Source organism: Oncorhynchus masou, chromosome 21 (assembly GCF_036934945.1).
Source record: "Oncorhynchus masou masou isolate Uvic2021 chromosome 21, UVic_Omas_1.1, whole genome shotgun sequence".
Classification (NCBI taxonomy): Eukaryota; Metazoa; Chordata; class Actinopteri; order Salmoniformes; family Salmonidae; genus Oncorhynchus; species Oncorhynchus masou.
In genome coordinates this window covers 33,767,917-33,788,042 of record NC_088232.1, presented here as the reverse complement: position 1 = coordinate 33,788,042, position 20,126 = coordinate 33,767,917, and the positions used below count along the sequence as shown (strand labels likewise).

Here is a 20,126-nt window from a genome sequence, read left to right as displayed (position 1 = left end):
CTAAGGGTTGGTAACAGGCTGATTGGTCGGCTATTTGAACCAGTAAAGGGGGCGTTACTATTCTTGGGTAGCGGAATGACTTTCGCTTATCCCAAGGCCTGAGGGCACACACTCTAATATGCTTAAATTGAAGATGTGGCAAATAGGAGTGGCGATATTATCTGCTATTATCCTCAGTCATTTTCCATCCAGATTGTTAGACCCCGGTGGCTTGTCATTGTTGAAAGAATTTTTTCACCTCTTCCACACAGACTTTGCGGAATTCAAAAGTACAATTCTTTCATAATTTGGTCCGATATACTTGGATGTGTAGTGTCAGCGTTTGTTGCTAGCATGTCATCCCTAAATTTGCTAATCTTGCCAGGGCTTTGTGATGAATGAGCTCTGATTCAATGAATGGAGCCAAAAATGTCCTAAAATTTAATTTAAGGTGCTCCAAAGCTTTTTACTATCATTCATCTTTGTTTCATTGTATATTTTCTATTTCTTTTTAGTTTAGTCACATGATTTCTTAATTTGCAGTACGTTTGCCAATCAGTTGGGCTGGGCTGACAGATTTAATTGCCATACCTTTTGCCTCATACCTGGTTGCTCCTCATTACACACCAGCAAATATTCTTTACATCATCAACATGTGAATCACTACAGAACTTCTTGTATGACCTCCTATAGACTATATTAGGCCCAGCCTTTGGAACTTTGGTTCTCCTAGATATGACGATTTGCAGACATGGCTATTATTAGTATGAGAATGCCTGAGCAGTACCATGCCTTCTCAGGAGGGGGAGCTAATATCAAGGAGCATTGTCAAGTGGTCATGAATTATGCTTTCAATATATTCAGTATATTATAGGTCTGGTATGGAGATCTTGAGTGTTGCCTCAACTCATATACCAAACCTATAACCTACGGAGTATGAATGGAGGATGAGAGCAAGGGCTTTACTGTACCTGTCATTCTCCATCAATAGAGCCAGACGGCCATAGTCCCACGCAGCCTTCCTCAAACAGGAGAAGATCAGTAACAGAAACTGCAATATAAAGAATGAGTTATAGGACATAAGGAGCTCCTCAGAACTCACCCATCTCTCATTTAAGTCTGAAACATAAAAATAATTCTATTTTGACTTGCATGTACATCATGGATGTTCAGATGGAAATAAATATCATGAGGAATGCACAAATAATATTCAGCAGCAATAACAATCTATTTTCCTAAGAGTTGTATGTGGTTGGTTGTCTTGGAAACTACCAAAGGAGGGGTCAGCATGTATAGTCAGGCTAGTGTAGTCAATAGCAGGGGCGTTTCTATGATTTGAAGACATTGGGAGCTTAGCGCAAAGACCGTATGGAATTTCAACAGCAAAATGCATGAATTTAGTGCACTTTGAGATGAATATTGAGAGATTAGAACATTGAAAGACTAGATATTTTTCAGGTAACGTGTACCTTCCCACAGCAGACACTGCAAGTACTCAATTAGTTGCTTTTGTGGATCTGTACTCTGAAACACATACATCTATAGTGTATTGCCAAAAACTACCCGACAACTTCAAATATAGGTCTCTGTGCGGTCTGGGGATTTTCTCCAGCACCTATTCTTCTGTTGCCATCTCTGTCTTGTCTAGTTTGAAAGGGCAAATGGCCTCGTTTTAGATGATTTGAGTCATTAAGAAATGCTGGCAGTCACACGACTGGACTCAAACGTGAGTAAGTTTTGGGGTGTGGCTTGATGTGGGTGTCTCGTGTGTTTGCAGGTGGGAAGGGTTAGCCAAATCATGTCGCCTGATAGCGTCAGCCAGCTGGTGTGCGACCTGAATGACTTTGGATAGCCTATCTCCAGGGCTAGTTAGAGATGGTGAATAACTTACAATGTAAATGAGACAATATGTTCATGTTGCACACCTTTAAGTTTGATGATCACTTGTGTGCTGCCAGCTGTGGGCAGGATTGAAACAAAACCAACCTTAATTTACGTTGTGATGCAGTCATGACCACAAGTCTCACAAAACTCATTTTTGGATGAGACCGATTTCATTACCAAATTGATCCTGACTCCTATCGAAGCCACATGCAGTTTTCTAAAGGAGAAGTGGATTTTTAGGGCCAGTTGCTCTTTAGAGTTACAGTATACTGACATGACCAGGGCATCTCAACTGTGAAGACAAATTCAAGTGTGCGCATAACACAACTCTGAATATGACAGATAAGAAGCAATATAGACTATATGAATACAAAGAAACATAAGCCCCTAAAAATGTACCTGTAGAATGGATAAGTTAAGACCTCATCAGTTCTACCAGCTAGTGTGAGATTTTCAAATGACACAACATTTGAGGTCACAATTTAAGGGCCTGTGTATTTTCAATATTCTGTACAAACACTAAAATGGCCATCTTTTCTCCTCTCCCCATCAAAGTTCAAGTTTGTTTATTTTTCATATACACATGAAATACTCACTGCAATGAAATGCTTACTTGACAATGCAACACTAGAAAAAGTAAATAGCTAAGTGAATAAAAATAAATGCTCAATTAAATAATTTCACCAATTTAATAAGCTTTTTTTAAATTTATTTTTTACAAATAGTTATAGCCTATATGGAAATGTTTACCTGTAGAATGGAATAGGTTATAAGACCTCTGACTCACTTCATTTAGCCAGTTCTACCACCTCAACATTGCCAATTTTAAAAACAGGGTTAAATGTTGTAGTACTGCTTCAGTCCACAGGAGGGCACTGTGTCAGTCAGAATATATACTTCAGTTAGAAAAACGTTCTCGTCTCTTCGGTCTCAACTAGCCAACCAGTCAGTAGCTACGTCACTACAGAGGCTTCTTGCAGTGCCTGCTACTGACTAGCGCAGCACATTGTATTGTTTATTTTTGTCATTAAAATGTATCAGTAAAACATTTTCTTATCAGACAAAACATTTAAATAAAGGTTTGGTGCTGGAACAAAAACATTTAGGCCCACTGGTTAATAGCAAGACAACTGTGAATAGACCCTGTCCCCTGCTCTCAAACACAGGAAGTGAGAACCAGGGAATCATTATGAAGGAGAGAGAGAGTGAGAACGTGTTGGAGAGCACATAATACACTGTATGGAAAAAACATGACCATCTCTCATTTTATACAATATCCTGTGGAATAGATCTATAAAATGAACAGCGTAGTCAGACCCGTTGACCTTATCCACATTTTGTTACACTGTAGGTCACAGCCTTTTTCTAAAATATATTAAATAGTTTTTCCCCTGTCAATCTACACACAATACCCCATAATGTCAAAGCAAAAACCGGTAAAAAAATAACATGGTCTGATGAAACTAAGATCGAACACTTTGGCCTGAATGCCAAGTGTCACGTCTGAAGGAAACCTTTCTGGGTTGTGATACATTTCTAAAAACCTGTTTTTGCTTTGTCATTATGGGGTATTGTGTGTAGATTGACGGAGGGGAAAAAACGATTTAATACATTTTAGAATAAGGCTTTATTTAACGTAACAAAATGTGGAAAAAGTCAAGAGGTCTGAATACTTTCTGAATGCACTGTAAATCATCTGCTGGCTAGATGAGATATTGGGGACTGGGTAAGGAGGAGTATGTTGTTAAAAGAAAAGCAAGATCTCTCATTAAAGAGATTGAACTATACATTACCTAATGGTGTAAAGCCATGCATGGGTAATGAGGACAATGTTTGACAAGGTATTGGATTAAGCGGTGATGAGATTAATAAATTCTGCTTTTACTTTCATAGCCAAATGCAATTCGCAAGCTCTCTGCATAGATGATATCCTTGTTTCTCTCCACCTCTCTCTACTGTCTTCTATTTCTTGTCCCTGCGTGGGTGTCCATGTTCTGCTGATGCCCCACAGATTATTATTCTGTGTGAAGTTCTGATTGGTGCAGAGGCATGCTGCCGTCACATGGGGGTAATCAAGTTGACTTCATTTGGACCCTTCGTTAAGACACTGCTCTAAACCTTCTGTGTTGTCCTGACAACCAGGGAACAATCACAGTGAGTCAATTAAACAGGGCTGGTAGACAGACTGATAAACAGAGGGAATCTAGTTTTACAAGAACTGACAGTGGAACAGATGTGTCCATTCACTCATTTTATATCTATTATTATCCTGGAGTGGGGAGGGTAATCCTTCTGCATATTTAGAAACAGTATGAGCATGGCGACATACTGTGCTAGAGAGAGGAGGAGAATGTGTACAGTCTATGCATCATGTGCATACGAACGTGAAGGCTTGTAGGTAGAGCAAGTGGAGTTGTCAAGAGAGGCTTAGCTTTTTATTGGCTTTCTTTTCATATCATACCACTTCCTCTATCTGGGAAGGATAAGAAAGTGTACTAAACAATGTTAACTATCATGGCATCAGAGATAAAATGAAAGGTTGAGATTGTCGTAACACTGTAGTGTGCGAACATAAATGTATCCGTATGTGTGTGTGTGTGTGTGTGTGTATACACATCTCTGTGTCAGCAACATACCATCCACATGACAACATTAATGGCGAGGACCGTGGGCACCCCTCCAAAGGGCAGGCCCTGCAGGACACTGCTGCGGGAGTGGGAGCGGTAGCACCTCTCTGCTGCAGTGATGTTGTCCTCCCCCAGAGAGTCCAGGAAGCCCAGCACATCCAGCTCCATATCCCTCTCATCCAGAGGGGGCGCCCCCGTCACAAACAGCTTAGAGTCCGCCATGAGTGAGCCTCGGCCTATGTCTCAGGGGCTGAAGTCATACAAACACAACTGAGGAGAGAAACAGTAAAGCGATTAGGATTTAAAAAGTATGCAATTTTAAAGAAGAACAAATAAGCATTTAGTTGGACGGTGAACACCATGTGTATCCTGCACATACGACCAATAAGAATAGGACAACAGAGTGGATTCCCTATGGGCCACTCAGCCTGTCTGTACATGCACAAAGAGGATCCCTCCAATGCCTTCAGGCCCAAGTGGCATGGCATTGACCTTGGTCTGTGTGCCTACACACACACACACAACACATTTTATCTGGAGGTCACAAAGGACCAGGTGAAAACTAATAGCTTCCATAAATCCAATGAGATAATGTTTGGCATGTGCTTCCTTCATGTCGCTTGTTGCCATCGTAGTTTGTCGTTTTCCCCATTCACCCCAATACAGAAGGCCTATTTGTTAGTCTGATTCCAGAGCACCCCACACAAACAAGAAGTGACTCCTGAAACTGTAACCCAACACCCTCTGTAGAGTCCTTTCTATCCTTGGGGATATTGCAGTAAGTGTGCATATCCAATAGCCTGGATGTCTTACTAAACAGCACAGCCATCATCTGAAGTATCTTCCCAGTGATAAAAACAGACAGCCTGTCAAAAGACCATAGGCTGTCATCATACCGAGGCATATTATTGTTCCTCTCAGAGAAAACTAAGCCGTAAATCAAACATTCTGGTTATAGTTGGATCTTAAAAACTAGGATAGGTTTAACATGTGCCTCCGCTATTTTTCACCCCATCAACAGTCAATCATGACATTTATGGCAGGTGAAACACCCACCGAGTGGTTATCAAGCAGTAATAATATTCCCTGGTCTTGTCAACAGGCCATGGCAGAGTGATGCCAGTCCTAGTATCACAAGCGTGTGGCTTTCACCATGAGCTGATTATGAGCAAGTCATGAAGGTCTATTAAAAAGCCATGGATGGTCTCTAAAAAGCCGTGTGACGGCAGCAGTGGACTGGAGCGCCATGTGGAGATAACGAGCGGCCGTCAATCTTCACTGGCCCACAGACGGACAGGAAGTGGACAGGTCACATAGCCTGGCCGCTGTGAACAATTCAGTGGGGTAGCCTACAGATACAGCTTCATTCCCAGCAGAATGACTTATTAAAGAACCGCAAATCATGAGCAAGAGATGGACCGCAGGAGCAGGACAATATTGATTAGAGTATGCACCACAACACTGCTTACAATAAATGAGGTGATGTACACTAAATTGGTATTGTAAAAATGAAGTAATTCATGATACTGCGTAGCTTAGAGGCTTTCCACTGTGTACTCAACTGATCCATGAGCAGCTTGCTGAGGTAGAGTTTATTGACGGTATCTGTGGATTTCCCTGGGTATGGATGAGAACACAGATAAGCACATCACTCACGCTGCTGTGGCCTCGGTCAGGGTCTGAGCAAGCTAACTGCAGCTACGTACACTCCCAAGCTCTCTGACCAATCAATACAAAGATCATCTCTTAGCTCTACAGTATTTGTATACACTTTTCACTCTACAAATGGACACAGTAAAGTCAATATCATCACCTAAGCCCTATGTGAACCTTGCTGTACTGCAAACTAATACTTAGACATGAGTAGGAGACATGTTGAACAAGGTTATGCTTTAATTTTAAAGGTTCCTCAAATAACTGAGTCAGTTATTTGCAGCAGTAAAAAGGCAGCCAAAACTGCAGAGAGCAAGGAAACGCTACTAGGCATCCAAACCCTCAAAACATTAATGGACTGCACTTTGGTGTGATTTGACTGCGTCAATGACGTCACTTCCTGTGAATCTAGGGCACTTTACGGTATGTGATGTTAGAGTAACCCATGGGGCGCTTGCTGTGCAGATGGAGAGCTGGAGCAACAAGCAGATATTTCCTGCAAGCATCAGTGGGCGAGCTGATGAACTGCTAGCAGATGCAAAAATCAGACTGGGACATGGCTACATGAATGGAGATTTGAAAATGACATTATAAGCTATAAAACCACTAGGCATATACTTCACACTGGGCACACTCATGTAGAGCGCTATCTGTGAAGAGATTGGTATCAGATCATTGTGCAGCATCTGTCTGCTGCCCAGAGCATCTGGGTTTCTCTGAGGACAACACTGGGAGGGAAGTTCCCATGGATACAGGACCAAATCAGACCCAACACTGTCTGAGGAGATGTGGTTCTACACGAGTGATCGAATTTGCCCTCCTCACTGTCCCAGCATGCCATTTTCATTATCTGTTAAATGAGTGTTCACTTCCAATAAGAGTTCTAACCACTTAACTACAGCTGTGCACAGTAAAAAATATGCTGACTACAGACTTGAAGCAAAAGCGCTCTTCCAACAAGCAATACAGCCAGAGACACAGTAATGTGATCTCGGAAAGGGCTATCCAACAATGAACACTGCTGTTTATGCAAACAAACAAAATGATGGAATAACACAAATGCCCAACTGTGGCCCAACCTATCAGTAACCAAAAGCACAAGAGAGACTTGCATGACATGTATTAAAATGATATTTTCTTTTACTTTAGTGTATAATGGTGATGCTTTATCATACTAGTTATAGATGAAATGATAAGCACCGAGAGGATTGTGAATATTACAGATATTAAATATAACCAATAACCATTCACTAAAGACAGTAGCTGTGACTGCATCGCTTGGTGAGCAAGTGCAGACCACAAAACTGAACGGCCGTGCACAGGGAGAGATACACAATAGAGGTATACAACACACAGGGAAACAGCCCGACAATCTAAGGTAGAGATACTCACTCTCCAACAAATAAGAGCTTAACATACTGTAGTTCAGACAGACCTGCATCGGCTCACAGATGTCCCTCCCCTTCCTCCATAGCCACTCCTTGCTAGCTATAGCATCCCTCCTGAGTCTTTCATCACCAGAGGGCTTGATCCTGCTCCTGATGTGATGTGTGCCTCATCTACTGTACAGAAGCTCCACACTGCAGGGCAGGATGCTGTGGGCTACCCACTGTCAGGTCATGGGGCACTACAACCAACTTCAGTCTCAAGCAATGCAACTCAGCAGTTTACGCTACACTGTTTTGTACAGTACTACACCCCACCCCTCACTAAGTCTCTGTGGCTCACACACACACACACACATTTCCTCACAAACAAACAAACACCCACACACACACTCACTTATGATTCCGACCTCCAAAATGGCAGCCTGGTTTAAAAAAAGGCAATCAAGTAAAATGTACAAACACTTTCCTATAAGTCCTTCAGACTCTGTTGCCTGCGTGGGAATATTAGAGCCTTGGGTGTTCTGATCGTTCCTCTGATCCTCATTCCTGAATAAGAACAATGAGCCAATGCAGCAGATTAGAAACTGGATTTTTGGCTCAGGCTATAAAAGTGCCTCTCTCCCATGACTGGCTGGCAGGCAGTACTAGGAACAGAGGCTCATCTGGCCAGAGCATCAGAAAGCGGAAGGGAAAAGAGCTGATCCTGAAACCTCAGTTAAGACGAGGAGGCAATTTAAAAAAAAAAGAGCAATGCTAGCTCAGACCGGCTAATTTGCTCAATGCACCAGAAAAACAGCAGAAGTGGATGTGTGTGTGTGCGCATACGCGCGCGCTCAACTGAGGTTTTGCTGCCATGATGCTCAGAAAAATACTTTATACAAACAAACCCTGAAAGGGTAAATCTGGGTAACACTAAACCTGCAATGCAAACAGCTCAATGGGTCTGCTTCTACCCATTACTCACAACCAGTTCAGTCAAATCATTCTCTGAAATCCATTATCTGCATCTCTGACCAACAGCTGTGTCATCCCAATTAGAGTACCCCTTCAAAAGGTTATTGTGAAACACGAATCAAGCCTGCAAACAGCACATTATGTTACAAAGGCCAACTGAGGTAGGCCTAGTCCATGTTTGTACCTCAGGATACTGACTGAAAGCAATTGTCAGTTGGAGTGGGTTGTAATCATGGCCGGTTTTCTGATCAATGTTTCTGCCAGTGCATGAGGGGAACACACTAATGGTTACACACACACACAATGATGCAAATATTTTGGATAGTTAGGTTAATATAGTTTGTTTAAAATGTTTACATGCTTTGTAAGAAGTACGATTTCCCCAATAATCTTGTCTACTGATGAGACTTTTGATAAATGCAGAAATTTGCCAATCAAAATAAACGTTCTACCACAGTGACCTTGTTATTTTTGAGATGCTATTTGATTGGGAGTTTGGTTAAATAAAGTTTGTGTGTGGAAACAATTTATAAGACGCAACCTTTCAGTCGCGCATAAGAGGGAAGCTTGCGCTATCTGGTGCTGGCACATGTGCAGATCAAATACACAACTGGAACACCGATTAAGATGTTTATATGTCCTAATAAATCGAAACATTGGTCAGAAAAATCAGATAAGATAAGCAGAGTAAGGTGTTTACATGACTAATGCCAATACTCAGCACTCTGCCATAAATCCGATATTAAACTGATTATTAGTAGGCATGCCATCTGAATCTGATTCAATCATTAAATGAAGTAAAACAAGGAACAGAGAGTGATGTTCAAGAATTATGACAAAGCAGCCTCTAGAGATCGACCGATTCTGATTTCTCAACACCGATACCGATTATTGGAGGACCAAAAAAAGCCGATACCGATTAAAGCGGCCGATTACATTTTTTTAAATTTGTAATAATGACAATTACAACAATACTGAATGAACACGCATTTTAACTTAATATAATACATCAATAAAAATCTATTTAGTCTCAAATAAATAATGAAACATGTTCAATTTGGTTTAAATAATGCAAAAACAAAGTGTTGGAGAAGAAAGTAAAAGTGCAATATGTGATATGTAAGAAAGGTAACGTTTGAGTTCCTTGCTCAGAACATATGAAACTTGGTGGTTCCTTTTAACATGAGACTTCAATATTCCAAGGTAAGAGGTTTTAGGTTGTAGTTAATATAGTATTTATAGGACTATTTCTCTCTGTACCATTTGTATTTCATATACCTGACTATTGGATGTTCTTATAGGCACTTTAGTTGCCAGTGTAACAGTATAGCTTCCGTCCCTCTCCTCGCTCCTACCTGGGCTCGAACCAGGAACACATCGACAACAGCCACCCTCGAAGCAGCGTTACCCATGCAGAGCAAGGGGAATAACTACTCCAAGTCTCAGAGCGAGTGACGTTTGAAACGCTATTAGCGCGCACCCTACTAACTAGCTAGCCATTTCACATCGTTTACACCAGCCAGTTGGCTGATAGGCTTGAAGTCATGAACAGCGCTGGGCTTGCGAAGAGCTGCTGGCAAAATGCACGAAAGTGCTGTTTGAATGAATGCTTACGAGCCTACTGCTGCCCACCGTCGCTCAGTCAGACTGCTCTATCAAATCATAGACCTACAGTGCCTTGCGAAAGTATTCAGCCCCCTTGAACTTTGCGACCTTTTGCCACATTTCAGGCTTCAAACATAAAGATATAAAACTGTATTTTTTTGTGAAGAATCAACAAGTGGGACACAATCATGAAGTGGAACAACATTTATTGGATATTTCAAACTTTAACAAATCAAAAACTGAAAAATTGGGCGTGCAAAATTATTCAGCCCCTTTACTTTCAGTGCCGCAAACTCCCTCCAGAAGTTCAGTGAGGATCTCTGAATGATCCAATGTTGACCTAAATTACTAATGATAAATACAATCCACCTGTGTGTAATCACAATCATTGTACAGTCGTGCAATGATTGTGCTTTTTTCGCCAATGCGCTTTTGTTAAATCATCTCCCTGCGTTGCATCGATTTTATGCAACACAGGACACGCTAGATGAACTAGTAATATACACCATGTGTCGTTAACTAATGATTATGATTGATTGATTGATTGATTTTTTATAAGATAGGTTTAATAAAATGAGAGGCAGGTGGTTAGAGCATTGGACTAGTTAACAGTAAGGTTGCAAGATTGAATCCCCCGAGCTAACAAGGTAAACAAGGCAGTTAACCCACCGTTCCTAGGCCGTCATTGAAAATAAGAATTTGTTCTTAACTGACTTGCCTAGTTAAATAAAGGTGTTAAAAAAATTACATAAAAAAATAAAATCTGCAAAATCGGTGTCCAAAAATACCGATTTCCGAATGTTATGAAAACTTGATTTATTAAAATCAGCCATTCCGATTAATCGGTCGACCTCTATATAAAAAGGACCCTCTCCGAGGGCTTGCAATTAGCATAAATAAAACAATAGCAGGTCCAGACATGGAGGTCCTCCCCACAGGCTAAAGCAGAGGTAGCAGGTTCTCCCCACAGGCTAAAGAAATGTTCTGAAGCCCCCTAATTGAAATGTAAGAGAGATTTTGAAGCACACACCGAAAGACTCCTCGGGTGGTTTCTGACATCACTCACTTTTCACAGGTCAGAGTAAAGCCCGCCGATAATCCTATCAAATTAAAGAATTGAGATGAGTGAATATTGCCATTTTGAAGCAATGGAGCAGCAGAGCTCTGATAACAGAGCACCGTGCTAACTAACCTCCAAATGAGCTTCAATGCCATACAACACTCCTTCTGTGGCCTCCAACTGCTCTTAAAACGCAAATAAAACCAAATACATGCTTTAACTGTTCGCTGCCCGCGCCCGCCTAACTAGCATCACCACCCTGGACGGTTCCGACCTAGAATATGTGGACAACTATAAATACCTAGATGTCTGGCTAGACTAAACTCTCCATCCAGACTCATATTAAACATCCCCAATCCAAAGTAAAAATTGTCTTTCTATTTTGCAACAAAGCCTCCTTTACTCATGCCGCAAAACTATCCTACCGATCCTCGACGATGTCATCTACAAAATAGCTTCCAAAACTCTCCTCAGCAAACTGGATGCAGCCTATCACAGTGCCATCCATTTTGTTACCAAATCACCTTATAACACCCACCACTGTGACCTGTGTGTTCTAGTCGGCTGGCCCCCGCCACATATTCGTCGCCAGACCCACTGGCTCCAGGTCATCTATAAGTCTATGCTAGGTAAGGCTCCGCCTTATCTTAGTTCACGATAACACCCACCCGTAGCACACGTTCCAGCAGGTATATCTCACTGATCATCCCCAAAGCAAACACCTCATTTGGTCACCATTCCTTCCAGTTCTCTGCTGCCAGTGACTGGAACAAATTGCAAAAAATAATTTAAAAAAAGCTGTAGTTGGAGACTCATTTCCCCCAAATATCTGAGCAGGTAACCAATCACTGCAGCTGTACATAGTCCATCTATAAATAGATCACCCAATCAACCTACCTCATACAGTTTATTTTATTTACTTTTCTGCTCTTTTGCACACCAGTATCTCTACTTGCATATCATCTGCTCATTTATCACTCGTGTTAATCTGCTAAATTGTAATTATTTAGCTCCTGTGGCCTATTTATTGCCTACCTCCTCAAGCCTTTTGCACACACTGTATATACTTTCTTTCTCTACTGTGTCATTGGCTTGTTTACTCCATGTGTTGTCGGTGTCACACTACTTTCCTTTATCTTGGCCAGGTCGCAGTAGCAAATGAGAACTTGTTCTCAACTAGCCTACCTGGTTAAATAAAGGTCAAATTAAAAAAAAATTAATAACAGAAGGATGTGATATACGCATGACCAGCATCACACAGCAAGTGATAAAGACTGAATCTAGCCCTAATAGCTCCTATTATGTTAACCTCTTGAAACTCCCCATCCCGGATCCGGGATTGTGACTAAGCCTCAGGCTCATTAGCATAACGCAACGTTAACGATTTCTGAAAATCGCAAATAAAATTAAAATAATGCGTTTGCTCTCAAGCTTAGACTTTTCTTAACAACACTGTCATCTCAGATTTTCAAAATATGCTTTTGAACCATAGAAATTGACTAATTTGTGTAAGAGTATGCAAAGCTAGCATAGCATTTTGTGTAGCATGTAGCACGCAACATTTTCACAAAAGCCAGATAACCAAATAAATAAAATCATTTACCTTTGAAGAGCTTCTGATGTTTTCAATGAGGAGACTCCCAGCCACATACCAAATGCGCAGTGTTTCCTGAAAGCGTCTGTGTGTAGGAGAAATCGTTCCGTTTTCTACATTGCGCCTGGCTACCGTAACGAACCGAAAATGCAGTCACCTACAACGTGAAACTTTTTCCGGATTAACCAAATAAATAAAATCATTTACCTTTGAAGAGCTTCTGATGTTTTCAATGAGGAGACTCCCAGCCACATACCAAATGCGCAGTGTTTCCTGAAAGCGTCTGTGTGTAGGAGAAATCGTTCCGTTTTCTACATTGCGCCTGGCTACCGTAACGAACCGAAAATGCAGTCACCTACAACGTGAAACTTTTTCCGGATTAACTACATAATAATCGACCGAAACATGGCAAACGTTGTTTGGAATCAATCCTCAAGGTGTTTTTTCACATATCTCTTCATTGACATGCAGTTCGTGGAAGCTTGCTTCTCTCTCTGTGCCCCATGGAAAAATACTGGTGACTTTTGCGCACCAATTTTGCGCACCAATTTCGGCGCAGGACACCGGGCGGACACGTGGTAAATGTAGTCTCTTATGGTCAATCTTCCAACGATCTGCCTACAAATACGTCACAATGCTGCAGACACCTTGGGGAAACGACAGAAAGGGCAGACTCATTCCTCTTGCGTTCACAGCCATATAAGGAGATCATGAAAGACAGAGCCTCAAAAATCCTTGTCATTTCCTGGATGCCAAGTCATCTTGGTTTTGCCTGAAGCTCACGTTAAAGGGCACGCACAGAGAAGATATTTGTATTTCTGGACACGTCAGAGTGTTTTCTTTCGAACAGTAGCAATTATATGCATAGTCGAGCATCTTTTTGTGACAAAATATCTTGTTTAAAACGGGAACGTTTTTCTTCCAAAAATGAAATAGCGCCACCATAAGTGTAAGAGGTTAATGGTCATTAGTTATGCAATTGAATGTAAAGCCATAAGACTATCTTTCTACTAATACTGTAGGTTCTATTGGAAAAGGCAAAACGCTGTTATAAAGCTAGTTATTATGTCAGGTTTATTTCTGTATCACAGTTGGTTTAGGCCTGAGCAGTTCTGGTTGTCTGCAGACCACAGGCTACTGAGGAACGTCCATCTGTCCATAGACACAGGGGGAAGAAGGGGAGTCCTTAAGAGGCCCAGCCTGGAGGAGGCCTAGGGGATACAATCTGCTGTTCCACCTGTTCTAAAGTGGGGGTGGAGGGGGGCTTTCTCCTTATTTACTACCTTCTCACCCTTTCTCTCATACACAAATGCACACACACACACACTCAGAATGGCTGCTCAAAGGACTCTTCTGGCCAAGGCAGCCTCTTACTGAAGGCTGGGTGATCCATAACGTGACGATGGTGATGACTGCACACACTGGCCCTGTTCAACAAACTGAACACCTGTTTCCTGTTTGCACTGAACATGCTCAGTAGGCTCCCTAAGGAGCACTGTCACTGTGTGTATACCCAGCCTGCTGTATAGACTATGCCATTGATAATTGTGGCCAGGCTGGCAGTTTAAGTAGCTCTCATTTTGTAGGCTACAAAGGAAGAGCATTCATGCTACTATAAAAACTAGAGGCTACTTATATAAACATCTAGATATACTGTCTTAGATTGGAATAAGAAACAGTGGCGATACAACCTCATAACATTTCTGTTGAGAGTTCTGTTCCTAGTCAGTGATGTCTGGCAGATTTGATTTAGACATCAATAGATGATTAAAAAAATGACATTTAAAAAAATGGCACTGGCAAACAATCTCATTAATGTATTTAATCAACACAACTCACATATCACCCATGTAACAGGTAGACAGATGAGTTACACGAATGAAGCCAATTAGAGGCACTGAGTAAAACCACAAATCCCAGGCTTCTCTCCGGGCTCCTGGGGTGTCTGACTGAATCTCTGTGTGGAGCAGAGTCCCACAGTTCAGAACTAGACCAAGCCCCAATATGAGGCCTAAACCAGTCTGTTGCAGAGGGGTCAGTCCAATACAGACAGCTTAGCCCTGGGCAGTAGGGAGTCATGGATTGGGAGTAATGGGACCTGTGAGAGGGTAATAGAAGTATAATTCCAAAGGCAAATGCGAGGTAGATACATGACTGTCGGTACATGTCTATGGGGAAAACGGATATATTTGATGTGAGAGGAAGTTTGAGTTGGGTTGTGTTAGAACGAGTCCCTGAGGACTGCCGTTGAATAGTATGGATGCACCGATATGACTTTTCTGGCCGATACAGATATCCAATATTTTCCTTGCCAAAGAAACGATAAACATTTTAAGCATTCTAGTACAGTTAAATAGTTCACACACACCGGTCTAAGGCACCGCATCTCAGTGCAAGAGGCATCACTACAGTCCCTGGTTCGAATTCAGGCTGTATCACATCTGGCCGTGATTGGGAGTCCCATAAGGTGGCACACAAATTGGCCCAGCGTCTGCTCACGTCTGCTGCAGACACAGTTGATTAGCTTCTCTCGAGTCAGTTGTTCGAATGGCACTAGGAGGGTGTTCATGTTTCAAACATGTTCTCAGATGCCAATGATATGGCAGCAGCGGTATGAGAACCAGCACATTCTTGAACATGCAATACGGCTTTTCTCAGTACGAAATCCTCGTCGACCCACTGTGCTGTCAGACTCAGCATGCTCTTGGGGCTGACGTTGCTGGTCCAAATGTCAGTCTTGAAGCTAATAGCAGTGACACCCATAGCAAGTAGCTCATAGATGTACGTTTCAACAATACTGTGTAACTCAAGTAGGGCAACATCTGAAAAATAGTGTGTACCGGGGCTTGACCAGTTGGCAAAAACCAACATCATCCACAGAGGAAAGTTGATTGTCAAGGGCAATGAATTCCATTATCTTGGCGTTAATAGGATTTCACCTTTGAGTTGTCTCGCTGAAATTTTCTTACTCTTTCAAATGACTGCTCGACTTGAACAGTTGTTGGAAGTGTTCCCTTAGTACGTTTCTGCTTTTGTTGTGTGTAGCGCTGTAATTTTCATGGCGCCATCTGCGTACGTTAGGTATGCACGTCAGTTTTGACATTGACGTTAAACTAGACATTGGGCCAATGCCGATCTTGGCCTTTTTTAGCTAATATCAGCCGATTCCAATAAGCTCACCGATATATCGTGCATTCCTATTGAATAGCATGAAACGTAACAGGGAAGCTATATGGTATTTAGGGTTCAACATTTTGGGGAATATTCAGAGGTGGAAACTTTCCATGGAATTAACAAAAATATATGCAAATTAATACCATTTAAAATGTAGATTTTTTTTTGCATTGGAAATATACACCTTTTACCTTATCATAAGTAGACATAATTGCAAATTATTACATCCCTCCAATAGAAATAAAAACCTATTTAGTTATAAATTGAACTTTAATTAAATGAGTTGATTCTTGAACAACAAATCTCCCAGAAATCTTTCCAACATACATGATAGTCTAGAAACTAAAGTTATGGTTGTCTTCCTCTCAAGCTTCCATGTCTTCTCACTGGACCTCCTCAATATCCACCTCTTTAATATCAGATGCTAAGGCCTAATCTTCACTGTCACTTTCAAACCTTGTTGAGGATGGCTCGTTGTCAGGCTCAAAAAGCCTCAAATTTGCCCGGATGGCCACCAATTTTTCAACCCTTGTATTGGTCAGCCTGTTGCGTGCTTTGGTATGTGTGTTCCCAAACAAGGACCAGTTGCACTCTCAGGTGGCTGATGTTGGGGGGATTTGGAGGACGATTGAGGCAATAGGGGAAAGAGCCTCAGATCCACAAAGTCCCTTCCACCAGGTGGCTGATGAGATACGTTGGCACGACTGCCATATCGTATCTGAATCCCAAAGCCCTTGCTTGGAAGTGTACTTCGCCAGACTGCCAAGAACCTTGCCCTCATCCAGGCCAAGGTGGCGAGACACGGTAGTGATGACAGCATAGGTCTTGTTGATCTCTGCACCAGACAGGATACTCTTGCCAGCATACTTGGGGTCCAACATGTACGCTGCGGCGTGAATGGGCTTCAAGCAGAAGTCTTCACGCTTTGATGTATTTCAGAACTGCAGTTTCTTCTGCTTGGAGCAACAGTGAAGTGGGCAGGGCAGTTTGGATTTCTTCTCTTACATTTGCAAGCAGAGTCTGAACATCAGAAAGGATGGCACAGTCTCCCTCAATCCATGCAATGGCTACTGCTTTTGGGAGTTTCAGGCTGCTTACCACTCTGTCCCAAAATACATCATACAGGAGGATCTTCTTGATGGGGCTGTTCATGTCGGCACACTGTGATATGGCCATTTCTTGGAGAGACTCCTTCCCCTCCAGGAGACTGTCAAACATGATGACAACACCACCCTAATGGGTGTTGCTGGGCAGCTTCAATGTGGTGCTCTTATTCTTCTTACTTTGCTTGGTGAGGTTGGATTGCTGCTATAACTTACTGACCCATAACATACCTAACAATTTCCTTGGCTCTCTTGTAGAGTGTATCCATTGTTTTCAGTGCCATGTCCTTGAGGAGCAGATTCAACACATGAGCAGCACAGCCAACGGGTGTGATGCCAGGGTAGGACTCATCCACTTTACATCAAGCAGCCTTCATGTTTGCAGCATTGTCTGGCACCAGTGCAAATACTTCATCAAGGATCTCTGTACTTATCTCCATTCATCTTTCCCTCGATCCTGACTAATCGCCCAGTCTCCCAGTCTCTGATGCTGCCACCACCACGCTTCACCGTAGGGATGGTGTCAGGTTTCCTCCAGACGTGACGCTTGGCATTCAGGCCAAAGAGTTCGATTTTGGTAACTCATGGTCAGAGACCTTTAGGCAAACTCCAAGCGGGCTGTCATGTGCCTTTAACTGAGGGGTTTTCGTCTGGCCACTCTACTATAAATGCCTGAATGGTGGAGTGCTGCAGAAATGTATGTTTCCACAGAGGAACTCTAGAGCTCTGTCATCGGGTTCTTGGTCACCTCTCTGAGCAAGGCCCTTCTCCCCTGATTACTCCGTTTGGCCGGGTGGCCAGCTCGAGGAAGAGTCTTGGTGGTTCCAAACTTCTTCTATTTAAGAATGATGGAGGCCACTGTGTTCTTGGGGACCTTCAATGCTGCAGACATTTTTTGGTACCCTTCCCCAGATCTGTGCCTTGACACAATCCTGTCTTGGAGCTCTACGGACCATTCCTTCAACCTCATGGCTTGGTTTTTGCTCCGACATGCACTGTCAACTGTGGGACCTTATATTGACAGGTGTGTGCCTTTCCAAATCATGTCCAATCAATTGAATTTACCACAGGTGGACTCCAATCAAGTTGTAGAAACGTCTCACGGATGGTCAATGGAAACAGGATGCACCCGGGCTCAATTTCAAGTCTCATAGCAAAGGGTCTAAATACTTTTGTAAATAAATTATCAGTTTTTTAATACATTTGCAAACATTTCTAAAAACCTGTTTTTGCTTTGTCATTATGTGTGCAGATTGAGGATTTATTTTTAAATCCATTTTAGAATAAGGCTGTAACGTAACAAAATGTGGAAAAAGTCAAGGGGTCAGAATACTTTCCAAATGCAGGGGGCGGCAGGTAGCCTAGTGGTTAGAGCATTGGGCCAGTACCTGAAAGGTTGCTCGAATGAATCCCTGAGCTGACAAGGTAAAAAAAAAAATCTGTCGTTCTGCCCCTTAACCCACTGTTCCTAGGCTGTCATTGTAAACAATAACTTGTTCTTAACCGACTTGCCTAGTTAAATAAAAATCACAGAAAATTAAGAAAGGGGCTAATAATGGATGCTAATAATGGCTTCTCAATACCTCGTGTGACTGAAAGCATAAAATAATTTAAGGTGGAGTAGCAATTACCATGTTGCTTTGGGGATTGGTAATGTTTGAGTTTACATCCCACTGGTGATTGCAGTAACACACTGATATGGCAATCTAATCCACATTTATCAGACATCTTAGAAGAAGAAGCTGGTGTAACCGTTGCTGGTTTGATTTAATTAGGTTATAGCCTTTAACCTAAATGTATTCAAAGTGACCCGAGAGTAACAGGCTGTGCATGGGCACTAATCAACACAATATCGGCGACGGTATAGTGAGGGGTGTGTCTGTCAGTGGTGTAAAATCTCTGCAATGTACCTTCAGTGTCGCACTAACCGACTGAAACCTGCACAATATTACATTATCCTGACCCACAGACACGCATCATAACTAAATAGGTCCATTATGAAAAAAAAAAAGAGTTGTTTCCTAACAGACCGAGAGACTACAACAAGTTCTTCAAATGAACCAATAGCCTACAGATTGATTGATGTCTTCATCAAGTCTCCAGTGCTGCACATCAAACCTTTTAGGGAAATGTGGATTATCCTGGAATGCATGAGGAAACAAGGTTTTCGATTTTCCCTGTGATTCCGTTGGTTTTATTAGCTGTTCACTGCTGTACGCTACTATCAGGCTACAATCAAAACAGTCAACCCGTCCACTTTTTTAAAGCTGTATAACTTAACCAAAACCAGCAACCTCTCGCCAAATATAATTAGATTGCACAAAAGCTAAATTTGATTTAAATGCCCAATGAATGTGGATTACCTCTCAAATGCTCCTTATCGCTAGCGTCCGGTCGGGAAGGATGCTGCATTACTGCTGCTCATTTTGCATCAGTTCCAAGAAATAAGAGCAGGAACTCCCACCTGCTCAGGGGTTGGCTAACAGGCCGCCTGTAAATTAGACACCAGTCCAAGATAAGGGCACAAACGTAGTTTAGCATCGACGTTGACCTTATGTTATTGTTTTGACTGCATTTCTATATTGAGTATTTTTTTATGTATCCTTTATTTAACTAGGCTAGTAAGTTAAGAACAAATTCTTATTTATAGTTTGAACAATGGGTTAACTGCCTTGTTCAGGGGCAGAACGACAGATTCTTACCTTGTCAGCGCGGGGATTCGATCTAGCAAACTTTCGGTTTAACCACTGGGCTACATGCCGCACTTTTATATGCTATGACAGTTCACTTTTTTCACACTTAATATGAAATTGTGCAATGGCGGGTCTATTAGCCTACACATGTTTTAATTTAACATATGACATTGAGCTGCGTTTAACAAGTCGGTTTTAATTCATATGGAGCAATATCATATTCATGTAGCCCATCATTGTAAGCTGAAGCTACTGTCTGTATGTATGTTTGGAAAGTTTAAGTTTTACAAGTAGAAGCATATGTTAATGCTTAGACCACTGCCACACTCAGGGAGTTTGAAGAAGCATCATCGCCACCTGTTGGAGAATAATTTTGACAAACATGCGCTTTGCGATGGTCATGGCTAGAAAT

At 42.0% G+C, this 20,126-nt stretch overlaps 1 protein-coding gene across 2 annotated transcripts in view; it reads right to left on the bottom strand.

Moving 5' to 3' along the window:
- LOC135508194 (calcium permeable stress-gated cation channel 1-like) overlaps positions 1-19,821 on the bottom strand; it is a 34,293-nt gene extending 14,472 nt beyond the window's left edge. The window contains exons 1-4 of one of the 2 annotated variants that reach the window (XM_064928220.1): positions 19,724-19,821; positions 19,385-19,512; positions 4,500-4,760; positions 951-1,030 (exon numbers count right to left, since the gene is read on the bottom strand). In XM_064928220.1, the coding sequence (XP_064784292.1) occupies positions 951-1,030; positions 4,500-4,712 (293 nt within the window). In that variant the 5' untranslated portion in view covers positions 4,713-4,760; positions 19,385-19,512; positions 19,724-19,821. Of the gene's footprint in view, positions 1-950; positions 1,031-4,499; positions 4,761-7,578; positions 7,781-19,384; positions 19,513-19,723 lie in introns of those variants that run through there. The other variant, XM_064928221.1, reaches the window with a different exon arrangement.
- Positions 19,822-20,126: the final 305 nt, after the last annotated feature.